Raw genomic sequence first — 25,014 nt, 5'->3', positions numbered from 1 at the left:
TTGTTGTCTTTTCCTAGCGCTACCCCGCACACATGAGGGGGGAGGGGGATGTTATTCCATGTGTGGCGAGGTGGCGATGGGAATGAATAAAGGCAGACAGTGTGAATTGTGTGCATGGGTATATATGTATGTGTCTGTGTGTGTATATATATGTGTACATTGTGATGTATAGGTATGTATATTTGTGTGTGTGGACATGTGTGTATATACATGTGTATGGGGGTGGGTTGGGCCATTTCTTTCGTCTGTTTCCTTGCGCTACCTCGCAAACGCGGGAGACAGCGACAAAGCAAAATAAAATAAATAAATAAAATACATAATTCATAGTCTGCCTTTATTCATTCCCATCGCCTCCCCGCCACACATGAAATAACAGTCCCCTCCCCCAACATGTGCGTGAGGTAGCGCTAGGAAAAGACAACAAAGGCCACATTCGTTCACACTGTCTCTAGCTGTCTCTAGCAAGATACTGTTGATAATTATGAACTAAGAATCTCTGTAAATGATCTCTTCATTCATTATCCTGATGAGCCATTACCTGATAATCAGACGTACTTTCCTATCTCAGCAATAAATGTTTTGACCTATATTTACTTTAGAGATTTAATCTTAATGCACAGACTTCTTACCTACATTTAAAAGCTCATATCTGAAATCCTAAGAGAATGTTCCTACAGAAATTTACAACCAGAATAAAACTGTATTTCCTTGTAAATACCCATTACATAGTATAAACTGATATTTAGATAACACAGTATAAGTTGATATCTAAATACTCAATGGAATACTGCACTACCTTTAAATAAATCAGTAAGTTCTTTCAAGACATTTAAGCAGACAGTTACTATGCTTCAGGGTTATGGTAAAAAGAATTGTTTAATGTAACAATACAAATTTCTACCTTCTGAATAAAATTAACATAATTTACCTGTGCTTTACTGTTCTCCTATGTGTGTGGTAATTCAAAAATTATCTGTGACAAAACATCATAGCATTAAACAATAAAAATAACAATATTGCATCAAATCTCTGAATTACAAACACTTACCATTGCAGCATTCTGTTCTTTCAACTGGAGCTTCTCTTCCTGTAAGGCTGTAACTGTCTGGTTTAAACGTTCCCTTTCAGCTATCACCTCCTTCTCATTCATAGCTGTTGAACTGGGCTGTAATGCAGTCTGAAGCTGAGCCTTTGTGTCTTCAAGAGCTGTTTCCAAAGTTTCTTTTTCTATCATAAACTGCTTCACCTGTAAAAAGGTATATACATTTATTTAAAAATCTACTTTAACCAAGGATTAATCTAAGCAGTATATGTTCCTGAATAGCATATAACATACACATGAGCTAGTTACAAAGCAGCTTTCCTGCTTTTGCCATAATCTATTTACGTAATTCAAATCACTGATGGATACAATATTGAAACTTGCCTGCTCTTGCAAACTCTGGGTCTGTTCTGCCAGCTGTTTGGTGTATTGCTGATACTGTGCTGCTACTTGAGAATTCTCTGCATGTGCCTGTGAGAGAGCCAACTGGGTAGCCTGAAGCTGTTTCTGGCTTTCCATGTGGGCTGCCTGTACCTTCTCCAACTGGGACTGTATTTCCTCATTTGTACCATCTCTCATCTAGTAAAAGGAAAACACTATGTTTGGAAATCATCAATATTCAAGTGGGACAGCAATTCCTAATGTATGAAAAAAGAAATTTTCCAGGCTGTTATTTGCTTAAGTATAAAAAGGAATAAAAGCCTTGAAAATCAGAATATGCTGAATATCCTGACTGCAACAGTCAGTACACAGTCAATCCAACTGTTCATTTATCGACCAACCCAAGGGGATGGTCGATAAATGGGTGCTTGGCTTAGGCTAGGGTATACATTACACATAGCATTTACGAGATGGCCTTTAATAGGGCATTCAGTTGCCCATGCTGTTGCAGCTGACATTCAAAAAACAAAAACAAAAGAACAAAAAATTACCACTGTGGATACTAAGTATTCTCATGCTTACTTGTTGTACATGAAGTTGTGCCATTGCCAGTTCACTCTTGGTGTCAGTCAGCTGAGAATACAGTTTGTCATGATCACTTGTTTTAACACTCAGACGTTCTGTTAACTCAGCAACCGATGCCTTCAGTTCTTCACAATGTTTACTGTAAATACAAATTGTATGTAAGATTAGCCAACTTTAAAATTTCCAATCAACAGAGGGAGCCCTTACAAAAAGAGTAAGGCTTGTGTGTAAGCAGGAAGGAAGGAGGGTGAGGAAGCATTGAATACTTCATATCACCCTCATCTATACCTCTAAGTTTGGGTTATTTTTCCCCGAATTTTTTTTCTGGTACTCCCACCTTTCTTCTCAATCAGTCTCCACTTCACCCATATTACCCAATACTGTACCTGACTTAATCAAAATAGTATCCATCATGCCCTAACCTTAAAAAGTGCTTTAATCACATACAAATTCTATTATTATCATCATTATTAGAGGTGAGTGTTCAAATTACAGAGGTATAAGTTTGTTGAGTATTCCTGGGAAATTATATGGGAGGGTATTGATTGAGAAGGTGAAGGGATGTACAGAGCATCAGATTGGGAAGAGCACATACATCAAACCTTCAAAATACTCACTCCATCTCCTTCTCACATCACCACTACTTGTTATCACCTCTCCATTAGCCCCCTTCACAGATGTTCCTATTTGTTCTCTTGTCTTATGCACTTTATTTACCTCCTTCCAAAACATCTTTTTATTCTCCCATGATACTCTCTCACCCCAACTCTCATTTGCCCTCTTTTTCACCTCTTGCACCTTTCTCTCGACCTCTCGCCTCTTTCTTTTCTACATCTCCCAGTCATTTGAATTATTTCCTTAAAAAAATCATCCAAATACCTCTCTCTTCTCTTTCACTAATAATCTTACTTCTTCATCCTACCACTCACTACCCTTTCTAATCTGCCACCTCCCACGCTTCTCATGCAACAAGCATCTTTTGCACATGCCATCAGTGCTTCCCTAAATACATCCAATTCCTCCCCCACTCCCCTTACATCCTTTGCTCTCACCTTTTTCCATTCTGCACTCAGTCTCTCCTGGTACTTCCTCAAACAAGTCTCCTTCCCAAGCTCACTTACGTTCACCACTCTCTTCACCCCAACATTTTCTCTCCTTTTCTGAAAACCTCTATAAATCTTCACTTTCGCCTCTACAAGATAATGATCAGATATCCCCCTCCAGTTGCACCTTTCAGCACATTAACATTCAAAAGTCTCTCTTTCACACGCCTATGAATTAACACACAATCCGATAACACTCTCTGGCCACCTCTCCTACTTACATACATATACTTATGTATATATCTCTTTTTAAACAAGATATTCCCAATCACCAGTCCTTTTTCAGCACACCAATCTACAAGCTCTTCACTATTTCCATTTACAACACTGAACAACCCGTGTACACCAATTATTCCCTCAACTGCTATATTACTCACCTTTGCATTCAAATCACCAATCACTATAACCCGGTCTCGTGCATCAAAATTGCTAACACACTCACTCAGCTGCTCCCAAAACACTTGCCTCTTATGATCTTTCTTCTCATGACCAATGACCAGGTGCATAGGCACCAATAATCACACATCTCTCTCCATCCACTTTCAGTTTTACCCATATCAATCTAGAATTTACTTTCTTACACTCTATCACATACTCCCACAACTCCTTCCTCAGGAGTAGTGCTACTCCTTCCTTTGCTTTTGTCCTCTCACCTACCCCTGACTTTACTCCCAAGACATACCCAAACCACTCTTCCCCTTTATCCTTGAGCTTCGTTTCACTCAGAGCCAAAACATCCAGGTTCCTTTCCTCAAACACACTATCTATATATATATTGTCCCTGGAGATAGGGGAGGGAGCAGGGGAGTGGAAATCCTCCCCTCTTGATTGTTAATTTTCCAAAAGAAGTAACAGAGAAGGCGGCCAAGTGAGGATTTCCCTCAAAGGCTCAGTCCTCTGTTCTTAACGCAACCTTGCTGACATGGGAAGTGGCAAATAGTATGAAAAAAAAAAAATATTTATATATATATATATATATATATATATATATATATATATATATATATATATATATATATATATATATATTATCCCTGGGGATAGGGGATTAAGAATACATCCCACGTATTCCCTGCGTGTCGTAGAAGGCGACTAAAAGGGGAGGGAGCGGGGGGCTGGAAATCCTCCCCTCTCTTTTTTTTTTTTCTTTAATTTTCCAAAAGAAGGAACAGAGGGGGCCAGGTGAGGATATTCCAAAAAAGGCCCAATCCTCTGTTCTTAACGCTACCTCGCTATCGCGGGAAGCGGCGAATAGTATGAAAAAAAAAAATATATATATATATATATATATATATATATATATATATATATATATATATATATATATATATATATATATATATATATATATATATATATTTTTTTTTTCTCATACTATTCGCCATTTCCCGCATTTGCGAGGTAGCGTTAAGAACAGAGGACTGGGTCTTAGAGGTAAAATCCTCACCTGGCCCCCTTCTCTGTTCCTTCTTTTAGAAAATTAAAAAAAAACGAGAGTGGAGGATTTCCAGCCACCCACTCCCTCCCCTTTTAGTCACCTTCTACGACATGCAGGGAATACGTGGGAAGTATTCTTTCTCCCCTATCCCCAGGGATATATATATATTATTATTATTATTATTATACTTTGTCGCTGTCTCCCGCGTTTGCGAGGTAGCGCAAGGAAACAGACGAAAGAAATGGCCCCCCCCCCATACACATGTATATACATACGTCCACACACGCAAATATACATACCTACACAGCTTTCCATGGTTTACCCCAGACGCTTCACATGCCTTGATTCAATCCACTGACAGCACGTCAACCCCGGTATACCACATCGCTCCAATTCACTCTATTCCTTGCCCTCCTTTCACCCTCCTGCATGTTCAGGCCCCGATCACACAAAATCTTTTTCACTCCATCTTTCCACCTCCAATTTGGTCTCCCTCTTCTCCTCGTTCCCTCCACCTCCGACACATATATCCTCTTGGTCAATCTTTCCTCACTCATTCTCTCCATGTGCCCAAACCACTTCAAAACACCCTCTTCTGCTCTCTCAACCACGCTCTTTTTATTTCCACACATCTCTCTTACCCTTACGTTACTCACTCGATCAAACCACCTCACACCACACATTGTCCTCAAACATCTCATTTCCAGCACATCCATCCTCCTGCGCACAACTCTATCCATAGCCCACGCCTCGCAACCATACAACATTGTTGGAACCACTATTCCTTCAAACATACCCATTTTTGCTTTCCGAGATAATGTTCTCGACTTCCACACATTCTTCAAGGCCCCCAGAATTTTCGCCCCCTCCCCCACCCTATGATCCACTTCCGCTTCCATGGTTCCATCTGCTGCCAGATCCACTCCCAGATATCTAAAACACTTCACTTCCTCCAGTTTTTCTCCATTCAAACTCACCTCCCAATTGACTTGACCCTCAACCCTACTGTACCTAATAACCTTGCTCTTATTCACATTTACTCTTAACTTTCTTCCTCCACACACTTTACCAAACTCAGTCACCAGCTTCTGCAGTTTCTCACATGAATCAGCCACCAGCGCTGTATCATCAGCGAACAACAACTGACTCACTTCCCAAGCTCTCTCATCCCCAACAGACTTCATACTTGCCCCTCTTTCCAAAACTCTTGCATTTACCTCCCTAACAACCCCATCCATAAACAAATTAAACAACCATGGAGACATCACACACCCCTGCCGCAAACCTACATTCACTGAGAACCAATCACTTTCCTCTCTTCCTACATGTACACATGCCTTACATCCTCGATAAAAACTTTTCACTGCTTCTAACAACTTTCATCCCACACCATATATTCTTAATACCTTCCACAGAGCATCTCTATCAACTCTATCATATGCCTTCTCCAGATCCATAAATGCTACATACAAATCCATTTGCTTTTCTAAGTATTTCTCACATACATTCTTCAAAGCAAACACCTGATCCACACATCCTCTACCACTTCTGAAACCACACTGCTCTTCCCCAATCTGATGCTCTGTACGTGCCTTCAACCTCTCAATCAATACACTCCCATATAATTTACCAGGAATACTCAACAAACTTATACCTCTGTAATTTGAGCACTCACTCTTATCCCCTTTGCCTTTGTACAATGGCACTATGCACACATTCCGCCAATCCTCAGGCACCTCACCATGAGTCATACATACATTAAAAAACCTTACCAACCAGTCAACAATACAGTCACCCCCCTTTTTTAATAAATTCCACTGCAATACCATCCAAACCTGCTGCCTTGCTGGCTTTCATCTTCCGCAAAGCTTTCACTACCTCTTCTCTGTTTACCAAATCATTTTCCCTAACCCTCTCACTTTGCACACCACCTCGACCAAAACACCCTATATCTGCCACTCTATCATCAAACACATTCAACAAACCTTCAAAATACTCACTCCATCTCCTTCTCACATCACCACTACTTGTTATCACCTCCCCATTTGCACCCTTCACTGAAGTTCCCATTTGCTCCCTTGTCTTACGCACTTTATTTACCTCCTTCCAGAACATCTTTTTATTCTCCCTAAAATTTAATGATACTCTCTCACCCCAACTCTCATTTGCCCTTTTTTTCACCTCTTGCACCTTTCTCTTGACCTCCTGTCTCTTTCTTTTATACATCTCCCACTCAATTTCATTTTTTCCCTGCAAAAATCGTCCAAATGCCTCTCTCTTCTCTTTCACTAATACTCTTACTTCTTACACTAATACTCTTACACTAATACTCTTAGAAGTATTTAGACTCACGGTGAGGTGCCTGAGGATTGGCGGAATGCGTGCATAGTGCCATTGTTCAAAGGCAAAGGGGATAAGAGTGAGTGCTCAAATTACAGAGGTATAAGTTTGTTGAGTATTCCTGGTAAATTATATGGGAGGGTATTGATTGAGAGGGTGAAGGCATGTACAGAGCATCAGATTGGGGAAGAGCAGTGTGGTTTCACAAGTGGTAGAGGATGTGTGGATCAGGTGTTTGCTTTGAAGAATGTATGTGAGAAATACTTAGAAAAGCAAATGGATTTGTATGTAGCATTTATGGATCTGGAGAAGGCATATGATAGAGTTGATAGAGATGCTCTGTGGAAGGTATTAAGAATATATGGTGTGGGAGGAAAGTTGTTAGAAGCAGTGAAAAGTTTTTATCGAGGATGTAAGGCATGTGTACATGTAGGAAGAGAGGAAAGTGATTGGTTCTCAGTGAATGTAGGTTTGCGGCAGGGGTGTGTGATGTCTCCATGGTTGTTTAATTTGTTTATGGATGGGGTTGTTAGGGAGGTAAATGCAAGAGTTTTGGAGAGAGGGGCAAGTATGAAGTCTGTTGGGGATGAGAGAGCTTGGGAAGTGAGTCAGTTGTTGTTCGCTGATGATACAGCGCTGGTGGCTGATTCATGTGAGAAACTGCCGAAGCTGGTGACTGAGTTTGGAAAAGTGTGTGGAAGAAGAAAGTTAAGAGTAAATGTGAATAAGAGCAAGGTTATTAGGTACAGTAGGGTTGAGGGTCAAGTCAATTGGGAGGTGAGTTTGAATGGAGAGAAACTGGAGGAAGTGAAGTGTTTTAGATATCTGGGAGTGGATCTGGCAGCGGATGGAACCATGGAAGCGGAAGTGGATCATAGGGTGGGGGAGGGGGCGAAAATCCTGGGGGCCTTGAAGAATGTGTGGAAGTCGAGAACATTATCTCGGAAAGCAAAAATGGGTATGTTTGAAGGAATAGTGGTTCCAACAATGTTGTATGGTTGTGAGGCGTGGGCTATGGATAGAGTTGTGCGCAGGAGGATGGATGTGCTGGAAATGAGATGTTTGAGGACAATGTGTGGTGTGAGGTGGTTTGATCGAGTGAGTAACGTAAGGGTAAGAGAGATGTGTGGAAATAAAAAGAGCGTGGTTGAGAGAGCAGAAGAGGGTGTTTTGAAGTGGTTTGGGCACATGGAGAGGATGAGTGAGGAAAGATTGACCAAGAGGATATATGTGTCGGAGGTGGAGGGAATGAGGAGAAGAGGGAGACCAAATTGGAGGTGGAAAGATGGAGTGAAAAAGATTTTGTGTGATTGGGGCCTGAGCATGCAGGAGGGTGAAAGGAGGGCAAGGAATATATATATATATATATATATATATTTGTTTAATTTGTTTATGGATGGGGTTGTTAGGGAGGTAAATGCAAGAGTTTTGGAAAGAGGGGCAAGTATGAAGTCTGTTGGGGATGAGAGAGCTTGGGAAGTGAGTCAGTTGTTGTTCGCTGATGACACAGCGCTGGTGGCTGATTCATGCGAGAAACGGCAGAAGCTGGTGACTGAGTTTGGTAAAGTGTGTGGAAGAAGAAAGTTAAGAGTAAATGTGAATAAGAGCAAGGTTATTAGGTACAGTAGGGTTGAGGGTCAAGTCAATTGGGAGGTGAGTTTGAATGGAGAAAAATTGGAGGAAGTGAAGTGTTTTAGATATCTGGGAGTGGATCTGGCAGCGGATGGAACCATGGAAGCGGAAGTGGATCATAGGGTGGGGGAGGGGGCGAAAATTCTGGGGGCCTTGAAGAATGTGTGGAAGTCGAGAACATTATCTCGGAAAGCAAAAATGGGTATGTTTGAAGGAATGGTGGTTCCAACAATGTTGTATGGTTGCGAGGCGTGGGCTATGGATAGAGTTGTGCGCAGGAGGATGGATGTGCTGGAAATGAGATGTTTGAGGACAATGTGTGGTGTGAGGTGGTTTGATCGAGTGAGTAACATAAGGGTAAGAGAGATGTGTGGAAATAAAAAGAGCGTGGTTGAGAGAGCAGAAGAGGGTGTTTTGAAGTGGTTTGGGCACATGGAGAGGATGAGTGAGGAAAGATTGACCAAGAGGATATATGTGTCAGAGGTGGAGGGAAATGAGATGTTCGAGGACAATGTGTGGTGTGAGGTGGTTTGATCGAGTGAGTAACATAAGGGTAAGAGAGATGTGTGGAAATAAAAAGAGCGTGGTTGAGAGAGCAGAAGAGGGTGTTTTGAAGTGGTTTGGGCACATGGAGAGGATGAGTGAGGAAAGATTGACCAAGAGGATATATGTGTCAGAGGTGGAGGGAACAAGGAGAAGAGGGAGACCAAATTGGAGGTGGAAAGATGGAGTGAAAAAGATTTTGTGTGATCGGGGCCTGAACATGCAGGAGGGTGAAAGGAGGGCAAGGAATAGAGTGAATTGGAGCGATGTGGTATACCGGGGCTGACGTGCTGTCAGTGGATTGAATCAAGGCATGTGAAGTGTCTGGGGTAAACCATGGAAAGCTGTGTAGGTATGTATATTTGCATGTGTGGACGTATGTATATACATTTGTATGGGGGGGGGTTGGGCCATTTCTTTCGTCTGTTTCCTTGCGCTACCTCGCAAACGCGGGAGACAGCGACAAAGTATAGAAAAAAAAAAAATATATATATATATATATATATATATATATATATATATATATATATATATATATATATATTTCCCTGGGATAGGGGAGAAAGAATACTTCCCACGTATTCCCTGCGTGTCATAGAAGGCGACTAAAAGGGGAGGGAGCGGGGGGCTGGAAATCCTCCCCTCTTGTTTTTTTTTTTTTTTTAATTTTCCAAAAGAAGGAACAGAGGGGGCCAGGTGAGGATATTCCAAAAAAGGCCCAGTCCTCTGTTCTTAACGCTACCTCGTTAACGCGGGAAATGGTGAATAGTTTAAAAAAAATATATATATATCCCCTGGGGATAGGGGAGAAAGAATACTTCCCACGTATTCCCTGCATGTCGTAGAAGGCGACTAAAAGGGGAGGGAGCGGGGGGCTGGAAATCCTCCCCTCTCGTTTTTTTTTTAATTTTCCAAAAGAAGGAACAGAGAATTGGGCCACGTGAGGGTATTCCCTCAAAGGCCCAGTCCTCTGTTCTTAACGCTACCTCGCTAATGCGGGAAATGGCGAATAGTTTGAAAGAAAGAAAGAAAGAAAGATATATATATATATATATATTTTTTTTTTTTTTTTTTTCCAAAAGAAGGAACAGAGAAGGGGGCCAGGTGAGGATATACCCTCTAAGGCCCAGTCCTCTGTTCTTAACGCTACCTCGCTAATGCGGGAAATGGCGAATAGTATGAAAGAAAAGAAGAAAGAAATATATATATATATATATATATATATATATATATATATATATATATATAGTTTGAATGGAGAAAAACTGGAGGAAGTGAAGTGTTTTAGATATCTGGGAGTGGATCTGGCAGCGGATGGAACCATGGAAGCGGAAGTGGATCATAGGGTGGGGGAGGGGGCGAAAATTCTGGGAGCCTTGAAGAATGTGTGGAAGTCGAGAACATTATCTCGGAAAGCAAAAATGGGTATGTTTGAAGGAATAGTGGTTCCAACAATGTTGTATGGTTGCGAGGCGTGGGCTATGGATAGAGTGGTGCGCAGGAGGATGGATGTGCTGGAAATGAGATGTTTGAGGACAATGTGTGGTGTGAGGTGGTTTGATCGAGTAAGTAACGTAAGGGTAAGAGAGATGTGTGGAAATAAAAAGAGCGTGGTTGAGAGAGCAGAAGAGGGTGTTTTGAAATGGTTTGGGCACATGGAGAGAATGAGTGAGGAAAGATTGACCAAGAGGATATATGTGTCGGAGGTGGAGGGAACGAGGAGAAGAGGGAGACCAAATTGGAGGTGGAAAGATGGAGTGAAGAAGATTTTGTGTGATCGGGGCCTGAACATGCAGGAGGGTGAAAGGAGGGCAAGGAATAGAGTGAATTGGAGCGATGTGGTATACCGGGGTTGACGTGCTGTCAGTGGATTGAATCAGGGCATGTGAAGCGTCTGGGGTAAACCATGGAAAGCTGTGTAGGTATGTATATTTGCGTGTGTGGACGTATGTATATACATGTGTATGGGGGTGGGTTGGGCCATTTCTTTCGTCTGTGTCCTTGCGCTACCTCGCAAACGCGGGAGACAGCGACAAAGCAGAAAAAAAGAAAAAAAAAAAATATATATATATATATATATATATATATATATATATATATATATATATATATATATATATATATATCCCTGGGGATAGGGGAGAAAGAATACTTCTCACGTAATCCCTGCGTGTCGTAGAAGGCGACTAAAAGGGAAGGGAGCGGGGGGCTGGAAATCCTCCCCTCTCGTTTTTTAATTTTCCAAAAGAAGGAACAGAGAAGGGGGCCAGGTGAGGATATTCCCTCAAAGGCTCAGTCCTCTGTTCTTAACGCTACCTCGCTGACGCGGGAAATGGCGAATAGTATGAAAAAAAAAAAAAATATATATATATATATATATATATATATATATATATATATATATATATATATATATATATATATATATATATATATATTTTTTTTGCTTTGTCACTGTCTCCCGCGTGTATATATATATATATATATATATATATATATATATATATTATCCCTGGGGATAGGGGAGAAAGAATACTTCCCACGTATTCCCTGCGTGTCGTAGAAGGCGACTAAAAGGGAAGGGAGCGGGGGGCTGGAAATCGTCCCCTCTCGTTTTTTGTTTTTTTTTTTTCCAAAAGAAGGAACAGAGAAGGGGGCCAGGTGAGAATATTCCCTCAAAGGCCCAGTCCTCTGTTCTTAACGCTACCTCGCTATCGCGGGAAATGGCGAATAGTATGAAAAAAAAAAAAAAATATATATATATATATATATATATATATATATATATATATATATAGGAAAAGACAACAATGGCCACATTCGTTCACACTCAATCTCTAGCTGTCATGTGTAATGCACCAAAACCACAGCTCCCTACCCACATCCAGACCCCACAGACCTTTTCATGGTTTACCCCAGATGTTTCATATGTCCTGGTTTAGTCCACTGACAACCCCAGTATACCACATCGTTCTAATTTACTCTATTCCTTGCATGCCTCTCACCCTCCCATATGTTAAGGCTCCAATTTAAATCAAACAACATTTTCTTTACTTTCTTCACATCCACCACTTTTATGAACATTCACTCATCTACTACCATATAATTTAACTTTGTCTTCGGCTGGTTCCCTCCCATCCCTACTCTATGTATATCTACTAATTACCTTGAGCTCAAAATGAAGATTTGCCAGAGTATACCTCAGAATTCAATTTGCACATATATCATACATTACCACTGACCTTTCTTCACATCACTTGCCTATTGAATGTAAGCACAGCTTTCTTAAACCCATTCAAAAAAATATCAGTGGTACAAGTGCTTGTTAAAAGTACCAGAACACCTCACATTAACCACAAGCCATTTATTCATTCATTTATCTATTTCTTATTCATTTCTTCTTTTGAAAGATATAGAAATATACAATACTTTCTTTGAGAGTAATAACATCGTTTCATTCTTTAATTCAAAGTTAGATGCATGTATCTAATTACAACATTTTATGAACATATGTGCAACTGTTCTGTACCAGCTTCTACTAAATGAATTACCTTACAATAAAAAACAAATGAATGGCACAAGAGGGGATGATGATTAAGTTAAAACAGCATAGCTGATACTATGATAAGGAATAGTCAATATAAAAAAGTATGAAGTCCTTAAGGACAAAAGTATTTCACACATAAGTAAAGAGCTTTCTGTGTAATGGTAAAAAGACTTACAATTAATAGAATCTCACAAAGTACTATGAATATTTTTTCTTGTGAGCAGCTATTCCATATCTACAGGGTTTCATATGCCCAAATATGGAATACTACTTAAATATATAGGGTGGGTCTTCCTCCACCACTTTATCAACCAGGTTTAAATCAAAAGCCTTCTGTTGCATTAATTCTCCTAGGATTAACTCTCTTCAACCAACCCTTTCTGTATCCAATTAATGTCGCTGCTCTCTCTCTCTCTCTCTCTCTCTCTCTCTCTCTCTCTCTCTCTCTCTCTCTCTCTCTCTCTCTCTCCTACAGGTATTCTTCTAGTAACTATTCTCATGAGCTGTCAGCATGTGACCAACCCATAAGGCTTGGAACAAGAGGCACATAGTTGGTTGTTGCTTCCAACATATTGTGTGAAGACCTGTATTTTGTGAATTGATTGCTTTGATACCTCTTCTTCTCTCAAACAGTTGTGCTTTGGAATTCTCTTTCTCCTCTAGTCTTTCCTTCTTCAAATTACCTTTCTATCTATAAGAGCCAGGTCTACAAAAATCTGCAGAGCCCTGATTAATTTCTATTTCTATTTCCTCTCACTTTATTCCTTTCACCTGAGATGGCCTTTGACTGGGGAATGTCTTGCCTGTTCTGTCAGTCACTTAAAAAGAAAAGTGATTTCGGTGCATTATACTTACCAGATAAAGAATGGATGTGGGCAAATGTGGCCTTTCCTTGTCTGTTCCTGGTGATACACTAATATGGGAAATGGCAAACAATTATGAAAAAAATTCCATGCTCTTGTTGCAGTGAAAATTTTTGTCATGACATGCTTTAGATGACAATATTTATGAATGTTTAATGAGAATTATTCATGTGATTCCCATTAAGTAAATGAGAATGTAGAAATAGTTGACAGAAACAGAATGAGATAATTAACTTCTAACTCATCCTGCCTATGGATATCTAAAGGTACAATAAAGGAATACTCTGCTTCAATTACTAATACGTAAGAATCCTCTGTTGTACTTACTTATACTTGAGAAATACTCTGCTCTAATTACTCATACTTAAGAATACTCTGCTCTACTTACTTATACTTAAAGTTTATCATCTTTGTTGTGTCAAAGTCCTTTGAAAGGCTAGTGAATACTCTGCTTTAATTACTCATACTTAAGAATACTCTGTTTTACTTACTTATACTTAAGAAATACTCTGCTTTAATTACTCATACTTAAGAATATTTTGCTCTACTTACTTATACTTAAAGTTTGTCATCTTTGTTGTGTCAAAGTCCTTTGAAAGACTATCTAGTGACAATCTGACAGCATCTCGTTCTGAGGTAACATCCTTAAGGCTGGCTTCTAGTTCTCCTACTCGCTGACGTGATGCACTTAAACGCCCATCTAACTCTGTTACTTCACCTACACAGAAACACAGAAAAAAGATTCAGTACTAACAAAAAATATACCTAAAAATACATTACATATGTATATGCTACAGCAAAACTTTAAGCCTACCTCTCTTTAATAGCACTCCACTGTAGAAAGAAATACTCAAAAATCAGCTTTGAGCTTATTAAGAGTATGCTTTTAAGTTGGAGATCTCATATGCCCTTCATACATGTAGTTCAAAAGATATGTCAAGGTTATATGCTTGAAATAAGTGAAGCAACACACAACTTAAAATGCCAGTCATGCTTAACGAGTGAAAAAGCAACTGTTGTGTACCATATCCTTGAAAAATGCTTCTGTAATCTTGTAATCCTGTAATCTTCCATAAAATCTGTGCTCCATGATGTCAAGCTACCATGTTCCCCTACCTCAACCATCTATGCCAACACTCTCAAATCCTCAGAGATCAAACTTTCACAGGCTCAAAGCTGACTGTAAGCACAAAATGCTCACTTGCCATTCCCATGTATTAAGCATGTAGTCAATTTAAGGAGAGGAAGCTTTCCTTAAGAGTAAAATATCTTATGGTAACCTGCAGTTGAAAAAACATGTTCGCTTAGGGTGTCCGCAAAGAGCCTTGTCCACCTCTCCACACAGGTTCAGAGGTAATGTCACACTTACATTTCATTACATTGTCATCTCTCCCTTGGCTCTAACTACCACCTACAGACATCTGGGCATAAAATTGGCAAGGTTCCTGAAGTATTCTAGGCCCATGTTTTGGGTCCACAGGGTCTGGATATCCTGAATGAGGAGGCAAGGCACTGACGAGGTGTCGCAGGAAGCACCCGCCTGATTATGCATTCTGAGTGCCCAGGGCACCTAGAAAATTTACATATTCACATTCTCTTGCTTCAAGTTGAGAATTCAGACTTTCTCCTCCTTAGAAAGGTAAGAGCCAACCATCTTGAAGCACAGTTGGAAGAAATAAAATACACAGAAGTGAAATTCCCAAAATGAACATGGCAGACTGGAAGAATAAAGGACATCGCTCTCTTGAGATAGCCTGAGGCACATTGCGGTGGGTTGCTGGTGCTCACACCATTAGAAATATTAGTCTCGGCAACAGAATGTACGATGATTTCACCCTATGAGCATCATATGCCCTGCATCACCTTTGAAAATATATAGGGGGACAAACAAGGCTTCCTGCAGACACTATACAATATCACAGCCCTCCATAGAACAGTATCATTATCTCATACCACTAGATGAAAGATAATGCTCTAAGTCATGTACCTTCCATTTAAATGATTTCTACTAAGTAGTATATCAAGTTTATTGCTGTGCATTTCTTCCTAATCCACGAGTTATTTCTGTAGAGCCCCTAAATTGGAACTTTATCAAAACAGATAATACTTTGACTAACCTGCTTTTTGTTTTAGGGCATGATTAGCATGTGTAAGACTGGACTGCAGCTCTGACTTCTCAGAAACCAAGATGCCAATGGTCTGAATGTGCACCTGCAGTTGCTCTCTTAAGCTCTCCACCTCTCTGGCCCCCCCACCAGCAGCAGAATTCAGGACTCCATGTGCAGCATTCAGTTCTGCCTCCAACCTTTCTATGTTAGTATTCTGAAAAGAAAAAGTCATCACAATATTCATCTCTTGTTCATCTATCATAAATTTTTTCTTCTCAGAAGGTAAGGTTAACTTCTATGCCACCTGTCACATGTTACACACCTAAGTATCACTTTATCCAGTGTTAGAAGTCACATTCTGGATTAGTGAAGAGGCATGTGACCTGATCCTATTGGGTTAGGGCTCATGCATCAATCTGCATAATGCATAACGTTGTTTCTTAGCATCGAAAGAAATGAATGGCACAAGATACATAACAAGATGTAACACTGCTATATTAAAAGAGGGACTATTTGTTTGTAATAAATAAAAAAAAGACTGTGTCAAAATAGACATAACACTTACCAGTTGGGTAATATACTGTGCACGCTGCTGAGATGTTTGTGACTCCCGCTGAAGTAAAGCTGCCAACTCAGCATTTCTTCGTTCTAGTTCAGATATTGCCGGGTCGGGTAGAGCTGACACTGATACAGTAAAAGATTCTTAATTTGAACATAATCTCCAACTCCAAGGAATTATATACATGTATGCACCACTGTGAAAAATTAATATCACTATAATCATTCCTCTGGGAAAATAAAAGATAGGGAAACTGTTACTCTATGGTAATTCTAAACATGCAGTAGGCCAAGCTAAGGCAGTACTGCAAGTTTGAGGGATCTCAATATTTTCTCTTTAATACTCCCTGCAAAATGATGGGTATGTCTAATACGTCAGTACATCTAAAATGGCAGGAAATACAGTAGACGTCTTCAGCAATTTATCATATGCCATACATTCTGCACAACTGTATAACCTGTTAAGACTTCTAATCTCATGATTTTTTTAATAATTCCTTTATACAACATAACCCTCACATCCTCCTCCTCAATACATCCTTCTAATTCTATTACCTTAGTGATCTTCTTCTACTGCCCTTACTTTTTACCAATGTATAATTTTTCACATCCTGATAACAGTTGGGATAAGCACTCTTTACTGCAACACTGATGCACACTATCTTCATTCTTTCCATTTACCATAGATTTCAGTGCACCCCATCCATATATATATCAAAATGCCATGGTGACACCACACAGGTCTGCCTCATACCTACATATATCCAAAAACTTTCACTCAGCTCTCTAGCCATTCTTAAACGTGCCTTTGTCCCTCTATCGAAGGCTTTTACACCATCCAACAGTTTTCCTCCTATATCCTTAATACATCCCAAAAAGCAGTCTATTCGAGTATGTTATATGCTGTCATACGCTTTCTCCAGAACCATAAAAGCAGCATACAACTTCTTACCTTTCGCTAAATATTTTTTCACGGCCATCTTTACTACATAAATCTGATACACACATCTCCTATCTTTCCTAAAACCCCTTGTTTTTCACTTATTCTGCATTCAGTCACTTCCATCACTCTGTCAATTAATATTCTTGCATACCCTTTTCCTGATATACTTAACAGACTTATTCCCCTACAATTGCTACATACACCCTTTGCACATTTTCCTTTGAATAAAGGAACAATAATAGCTTTCACCCAATCCTCAGGCACAACCCTGTTTCCATGCTAAATTATATATAAGATGCATCCACTCTATCACACTTTCTCCTCCATACTTCAGCATTTCAGCCATAATCCCATCTACTCCAGGTGCCTTTCCTACTTTCAGCCTCATTTTTGCCATTCTTACCTCCCTCTTTGCTATAAGCCCCTACACTTGTATCCTATTACTTCCCTCCTCCATACCCATGTATGTAACCACTGCTGCCTCTCCTCCCACATTCATCAGTTTTTCAAAATATTTTTTTCCATTTTCCTCTCATTTCCTCCTTTTGATTCAGCAATTCCCCTTCCTTACGTCTCACATCAACTTTCCTTTTTCACCTTCCAGTCTAATTTCCCAAAACTTTTCACTTAACTTTCTTCCAAAATCTTCATCTACTCTTTCTTTGCTCTCCTCTACCACCTTCTTAACATTCTGCTTACATATCTTGTATTCTTCCCTCCTCCTTTGCTGAACTTCCATTGACTAGTACATTCCTAGTGAGCTTTCTACCATATGACTTCTCTTCCATAGCATTTCTACTCTTTTCTGTCCACCATGCATTGCCCTTTTTATTCCTGTATCTCACTACCTTGTATCCAACTACTGATTCTACAACCTCTAAACACTTTAAACACCTCATTCACACATAACTGTATTCCTACATTCACGGCACTTCCATCTAAGCTTTCAGTTACCTTCCTTTCATACTCCTGCCTGTATTTTTCCTGATTCAATTTCTGGCTTGCCAAAACTTTCAGCTCTCCATTCTTCCTTACACCATACCTCCACTTCTCCCTGATCCTCATCCCCACAAGAACTACAAAATGGTTAAAGTCTCCAAAGAATCCTCTCACGACTCTAGCATCCAGCACAGCCTTTCTCAATCTTTCATCCACTGCCACATAATCAATCAAAGCCTTTCGTTATTCTCTTCCATCATTCCTCATCCATGTATATCTGTGGATCGTCTTATGCTGAAAACAGGTGTTCAAAAGAAATAAACCCATCTCAGCACAAACATCCACAAGATAGCTTCCATTCTCATTTACTCCAGGTACTCCCCATTTCTCAACTATCTCACCAATTACATCACATTCCACTTTCACATTCATATCATCCAATACAACCACATTTCTCTCATTCTCAAAACAGTTTATACAGTCATTCAAATTCCCCAAGAAAAGTTTCATTCCACCCTTACCTCGTAGAGTCTTCATATTCATAAGCACATATACACATACCCTTGCATATTTCATAAACCCATTCTTTCCTTTTACCCACACTATCCATCCATGCTCTGTAACACCCTCCCACACTCTTGGTGATAGCAGAATTACACGTCCTTCTTTTCCCCTTCCCAATAATTTTCTCTCATTCCCATCCATACCACACCTCCATCCACGCCCTCCCATAACTTGCATTCATCATTTCCATTTGCACTCCACACATTCTGCCCAAGGATTTGGGTTTTCCTGATCCCTAGCACATCCATGCTACAACTTTTACACCCTTCCACAATCTCCCTCCTTTCATTCTCCCCAGTAATCCCATTCACATTCAGTGCCATCACCCTCAATCGCTCATTCCTTTTAACCCTTGGCATAACTGGTACACTCTAATTTAACATGACAACAGGGTAACACACTTAACTATACAGTACCTGTTCCCTCATTCTCATTCATGAGGCCACTAAGCTGTAGTGAGATTTGTCGTAAACTCTCAGAGGAAGATTTCAGAACTGGATTGCCTTGGTTCTCCACAGTGGATACATGTATTGCGGTTGTTACACTTGCAGTAGTTTCAGAACTAACTGATCCTTCTCTCTCAAATAAATCTGATGAATTCTGCTCTTCATGTACAGCAAAGTCATTGGGAAGAACCTCTAAGTCTGATTGTTCTTCTGGTAGGTCTTTCATAACAGATGGAATGATTTCTTGGAATGTTGCTGGGTTATCTGTTTGTAAATCCATTTCAGATGACTGGTTTAATGTGGTACTTGTGACACCTTCATTTTGCAAAGTGGCTGCCACTTCATTTTGTGGTAAATAAGTTGATGTGCTTGTAATATCCGATCCTGACTGCATGAGTAGTTCAAGTGAGTCATGGTTAGGAATTTCATCTTCTGCTGCTGGAGGTTGTAAAGAGGATATCTGACCATCTTGCTTGTTACTTTCTTTCTCATCTGCTATGTGTTCCTGTACAATGTCTGCTGGCATGGATGGGCTCACTGCACTGAAAGCCTCATCAATTTCAACTTCAGGACTTGACGATACTTTAGAAACTTCTAGCTCATCGGAAATCATTTGTGTATCATTTATAACTGCACATGAAGTTGATGGGACTCCTTCTAGTCCTTCTTCTGCAGGACCTGTGGGATACTGTGATTCATTCTGTGATGCTGCATCATTTCCACCAGCTATACAAACCTGGGGGTTTACACCTGCTGAATTGGTTTCACTTTCACCATTGGTCAGATCCTGAGGATGAGACTGAGTATGAAATGAAACAGTTGAGTCTACTTTGGAAGTTGAGTCATCTGATATTTCTATAAACTCCTCTGAGGCCAAATCAATCGAAGATGCGTGTGATGAAAGTGTGCCTGAATCTGACAATGGACTTGAGTCTTCTGTCACACTTCCCTGTTGACAATGAAAATAATCATTAAGAAATATCTGGTCTTTCTTCCAAACTTGTTTACCATTTCTTGCCTCAGCAAGACAGGATCTGATACATAGGAGCAAGCTTCAAATGAAAATCCCTGCTGGCTCCTTCATCTGTTTCTTCTTCTGGGAAGTAATGATACAAGAAAAGAAGGCTTCTAACCCTTAAATTCTACCCTTCTTAGTTGCCTTCAATGACATGCAGGAAATACATGGGGAGTATTCTTTGTCCTATGTTCCCAGTGATAAAAAATAATGAAGTAGGAGCAATTGTACATCAAATATACATATATGTGTGGCAGGGTGGTGGCGGGAATGGACGAAGGCAGCATGCATAAATATGTACATGTGTATATATGTATATGTCTGTGTATGTATATGTATGTATACTTTGAAATGTATAGGTATATATGTGTGTGTGTGTGTGTGTGTGTGTGTGTGTGTGTGGGCGTTTATGTATATACATGTGTATGTGGATGGTTTACCCCAGACGCTTCACATGCCCTGGTTCAATCCACTGACAGCATGTTGACCCCAGTATACCACATCGTTCCAATTCACTCTATTCCTTGCACGCCTTTCATCCTCCTGCATGTTAAAGCCCCGATTGCTCAAAATCTTTTTCACTCCAACCTTCCACCTCCAATTTGGTCTTCCACTTCTCTTCATTCCCTCCACCTCTGACACATATATCCTCTTTGTCAATATATCCCTGAGGACAGGGGAGAAAGAATACTTCCCACGTATTCCCTATGTGTCATAGAAGGCGACTAAAAGGGGAGGGAGCTGGAAATCCTCCCATCTCATTTTTAATTTTCCAAAAGAAGGAACAGAGAAGGGGGCCAAGTGAGGATTTCCCTCAAATGTTCAGTCCTCTGTTCTTAACGCTACCTCGCTGGTGTGGGAAATGGTGAATAGTATGAAAAATATATTTTTTTTTTTTTTTTTTTTTTTGCCGGTCTCCCGCGTTTGCGAGGTTGCGCAAGGAAACAGACAAAAGAAATGGCCCAACCCACCCCCATACACATGTATATACATACATCCACACACGCAAATATACATACCTACACAGCTTTCCATGGTTTATCCCAGACACTTCACATGTCCTGATTCAATCCACTGACAGCACGTCAACCCCGGTATACCACATCGATCCAATTCACTCTATTCCTTGCCCTCCTTTCACCCTCCTGCATGTTCAGGCCCCGATCACAAAATCTTTTTCACTCCATCTTTCCACCTCCAGCACATCTATCCTCCTGCGCACAACTCTATCCATAGCCCACGCCTCGCAACCATACAACATTGTTGGAACCACTATTCCTTCAAACATACCCATTTTTGTCGCTGTCTCCTGCATCAGTGAGGTAGTGCAAGGAAACAGACAAAAGAATGGCCCAACTCACCCACATACACAAAAGTGAATGCAGAACCATGAGCTTCAGAATCAATACAGATCTTCCCCACATATCCAAATCAACAGTCATGTGTGCTATCACCTCACTCTATGAGCATCAGTATCAATATATACCAGAAAACCCTTTTATGAGGCTCCTGTGGCTTCAAGTCTACACTTCTCTCATGAGCAATGATATGATGGACTCCTTTAAAGCAGGATCCTTGACAAAAACTGTACTCATTTCCATCAACTAACACTTCGCTAAATCTTAATCCTTGATTGCACAAGCAGGTGGAGTCAAGTAACATCTCTCAATCTAATAACTTTTATCTACAGTTCCCAACACTTAGATTTTCTGTATGCCTTTACCATCTCTATGCTTCATCTCTTAATTCAATAACCATATAACTACAAACACCTATGTATCCTTCAATTCCACTTTCTCTCAATCCACTTTCCTTTCCCTACATACAGTACATTAACTTCATCAGTGCTGTACTTATCATATTCATTCTCTCTAAATGTTCTTATCATCTTTGATCTCCAACTGCTAATTCAACGATCATAAACTTCGTGACACAGAATACCCTAAACTTTCTTCATACCTTATTCTAAACACTTCCTAGAGGAATCACCAAAATAATGGTCATTAACTACTGTAATTCCTTGCACTATACATGCATTTTTGTTTCACACACACAAACATACATATTTCATTTGTATTATATTTAGATGGTCTGTATCCATGACCACTTCAAAAATTTTGCACATCATCAACCAATAATCATTCTTTTTTTTCAAATATATCTTTTAAAAATACCCAACACAAAAATTCATTTTCAGAGGTAATGACAATATTCTGATTCAAAACATGAAAAATGTATGAAAGTATATAAGTACTATAAGCATATTTCATGAATACTAGCAATATCTTTATATTCCTTCATAGCTCATTCTGAACTTCTATCTTAGGCATTTATCACCTACATTACATAACACATGCTTAGTTCAAAGCTGGAAGACAAGCTTATAATTCTCTCCACACAATATAATGACCAATCACCCTGACAGCTTTCAGTGAGTAAGCCTAAAAAGCAGTGTTCAGGGATATAAAATAATTTTTACAGCACATAGTATCAACAAGTGACTTACACAGATTCACTAGCTCAAATTGCTCTGTAATACTGGCACTAAACCAAACAACAAGTATTGATTTTAAAAATGAGTCATTAGTATATCAAACACTGAAGCTGAGGGAAGATAATAACAGGATAGCAATACAGATAAAACAGCAGGTCCCAAAATACTATATGTATACAAAAATGAGATAATCAAATGTAGACGGTAGTACTTATCTGCCAGAACCTAGTCCCTTTAGATAACATACAAAAGCATTACACTAATAATCAAAAGAATCCCATGTGCAGTTCTGCATAGCTACTATGAAACTGCAAAGCTGAAAGAAAAAATACCTCATGACAAAGCATACTGAAAGAAACAAAGATCTCTATCATCTTGAGTCTATTGTAACAACTCCTACATGCCCCATTTTAAGAAAAGATTTTCACTGTCTCCAAAACTACAACTCCTACGTGCCTCATTTTAAGATAAGATTTTCACTTTCTCCAAAACTATTAGATTATTCTTCCTCTTCTTCCTTTACTTTTCTGTCTTTACATCCCTTATCTTTGTGCTATATAAGGCCTAGCCTTGAAAAGGACTGTCGTCAATGACCAAACCCTTTGCATAAAAAACTCCCAAATATTAGTGCACTCCATTCACTTAATTTCAAAATCATGGATCTACAAATGAATGCGGAAAACATGACAAAACATTAATTTACAAACGAGAATGGATGGGTTTGTGGATAAAACAGTGAAAGCTCTTCACTATAACTTACCTCTACTTCTGGGGTGCCTTCCTTGCTGCTGCCCTCTATCACACGTTTTGTACCCTTCTTCTTCTGGAACTGTCTCAACTATAAAAAATATCGATATTTTATTAAAGACCAAGTGCATCACCTTATCATTTGATAAAACCATGCAACATTCAATACTTCTAGAAAACATAGTATCTAACTTACTTAGCTTAACATTATGTGACCTAAAGACAATTATCAATGGAAAGTTAAACTGCTTGGAAACATGTAATGTGGCATGAAATTTTAGTCAAACATTAGGTGCCCTAAATCATAACATCTATAAAAACCATACTTAAGGATGAATCTTTATGATTCAAAAGTCTCTTAAAATCAGATACCTGTAATTATCACTAAGATAAAATGTCCAGCTAATGAGAAAAAATTATCACAGCTGGACATTAAATCATATCATATTCCAAAGTAATAAATGATATTGTCCTTAAATATGCTGTCAAATAAAGTAACAATAGAGAAAATTATGTGTATCAGGGAAACTGTAGGGTTTATCTGATGTAAATGTAAGTAAAACACAGAAAATGAAGAGAACCAATGAGATACTGACCTCACTTATCTATTCGATTAAATATTTCCCTGAAACATGCTAATATTTAATTAATCTGTCATCTGTCTGCTGACATTCGATGGCATTTGCACAATGCTCAAAATACATATTTCTATAATCGAATTACTTAATAAAATTCCATAAAATGCTCTTCAACGGTTGTTTTCCAAAATCTACACTATCATCATAAAACAAGATCTCTATGTACACACTGTCAATAGCGTTACGGAGCTAAACTAGACTTTTACCATCCATTCAATGAAGTTCTAAGGCCATGATTACCAGCAAAAGAGGCGACTCGAAAATATCTAAAATTCAATTCCACAGAACAGGTCTCAAGGCCATAGCTATCTTCCACATACTTAATTGTGGACATAGATGAAGAAATTACCTTTGGTCACAGTAAACATGTATTCAGTCAAGCCATGACCTGTCCCAGCTGACATCAACGACCACACCAATCAGCTGATCCCATCTGAGGTTTGTTTACATGTCGATTTAAAGTTTTCACCACGCCCATGAGACAGACAGTCGGCATGTGACGCCAGTTTTCACATAAAATATGAAAAGCAACTGAAAACTTATCCATTCATTCAAACTTAACAAGATTCAAACGAAAGACATACACAGTATTCACCTTTTTCCTGGCAGCAGCTAGCTTCTGCTCCCTCATTGAATCTGCCATGTTGGAACCTCAGTCTCGTCGTCCGCTGATTGGTGGAGCCTTAAGGTCCCTTAGATGACGACATCATATGAAAACATGACAGAAAATGCCTAAAAGAATTAAAGTAAGAAAGTAAATACATTCATTATAAGATCATACTTACGTATCAAACTTAAACATGAATATTAGTTAGGTCTTGTAATACAAGTATGAAACTGTAAGACACGGGAGTGTTTAGTCCTGACATTTTTTTCCATTTTGCGGTTTTTACTCAAGAATAATGACTGATAATTATAATGATAATATAATTGATAACAATGATGATAATCTCTACATAAATAGTGGTGGTGGTGGAAAACTTAAAGGCCGACCTTGAGGTTAGCTATGTAAAGATAACGTTATGGAAGAAGAAGGCGTAGTAAAGACCATAGTGAGTCAGCTTGAAGATAAGGGTATTGTGTAGTTA

General features: G+C 39.3%; 1 protein-coding gene across 1 annotated transcript in view; it reads right to left on the bottom strand.

Annotated features, from left to right (window-relative positions):
* Positions 1–24,601, bottom strand: part of LOC139752711 (golgin subfamily A member 2-like) — a 74,217-nt gene extending 49,616 nt beyond the window's left edge. Inside the window, exons 1-9 of the mRNA XM_071668534.1 lie at positions 24,522–24,601; positions 23,302–23,379; positions 19,003–19,981; positions 16,148–16,266; positions 15,592–15,796; positions 14,027–14,192; positions 2,006–2,147; positions 1,427–1,621; positions 1,049–1,246 (exon numbers count right to left, since the gene is read on the bottom strand). Of these exons, the coding sequence (XP_071524635.1) occupies positions 1,049–1,246; positions 1,427–1,621; positions 2,006–2,147; positions 14,027–14,192; positions 15,592–15,796; positions 16,148–16,266; positions 19,003–19,981; positions 23,302–23,379; positions 24,522–24,569 (2,130 nt within the window). The 5' untranslated portion in view covers positions 24,570–24,601. The remainder of the gene's footprint in view (positions 1–1,048; positions 1,247–1,426; positions 1,622–2,005; positions 2,148–14,026; positions 14,193–15,591; positions 15,797–16,147; positions 16,267–19,002; positions 19,982–23,301; positions 23,380–24,521) is intronic.
* Between the last annotated feature and the right edge of the window lie 413 nt (positions 24,602–25,014).

Source organism: Panulirus ornatus, chromosome 13, assembly GCF_036320965.1.
Source record: "Panulirus ornatus isolate Po-2019 chromosome 13, ASM3632096v1, whole genome shotgun sequence".
Taxonomy (NCBI): domain Eukaryota; kingdom Metazoa; phylum Arthropoda; class Malacostraca; order Decapoda; family Palinuridae; genus Panulirus; species Panulirus ornatus.
This window is presented reverse-complemented; position numbering and strand designations above follow the sequence as displayed.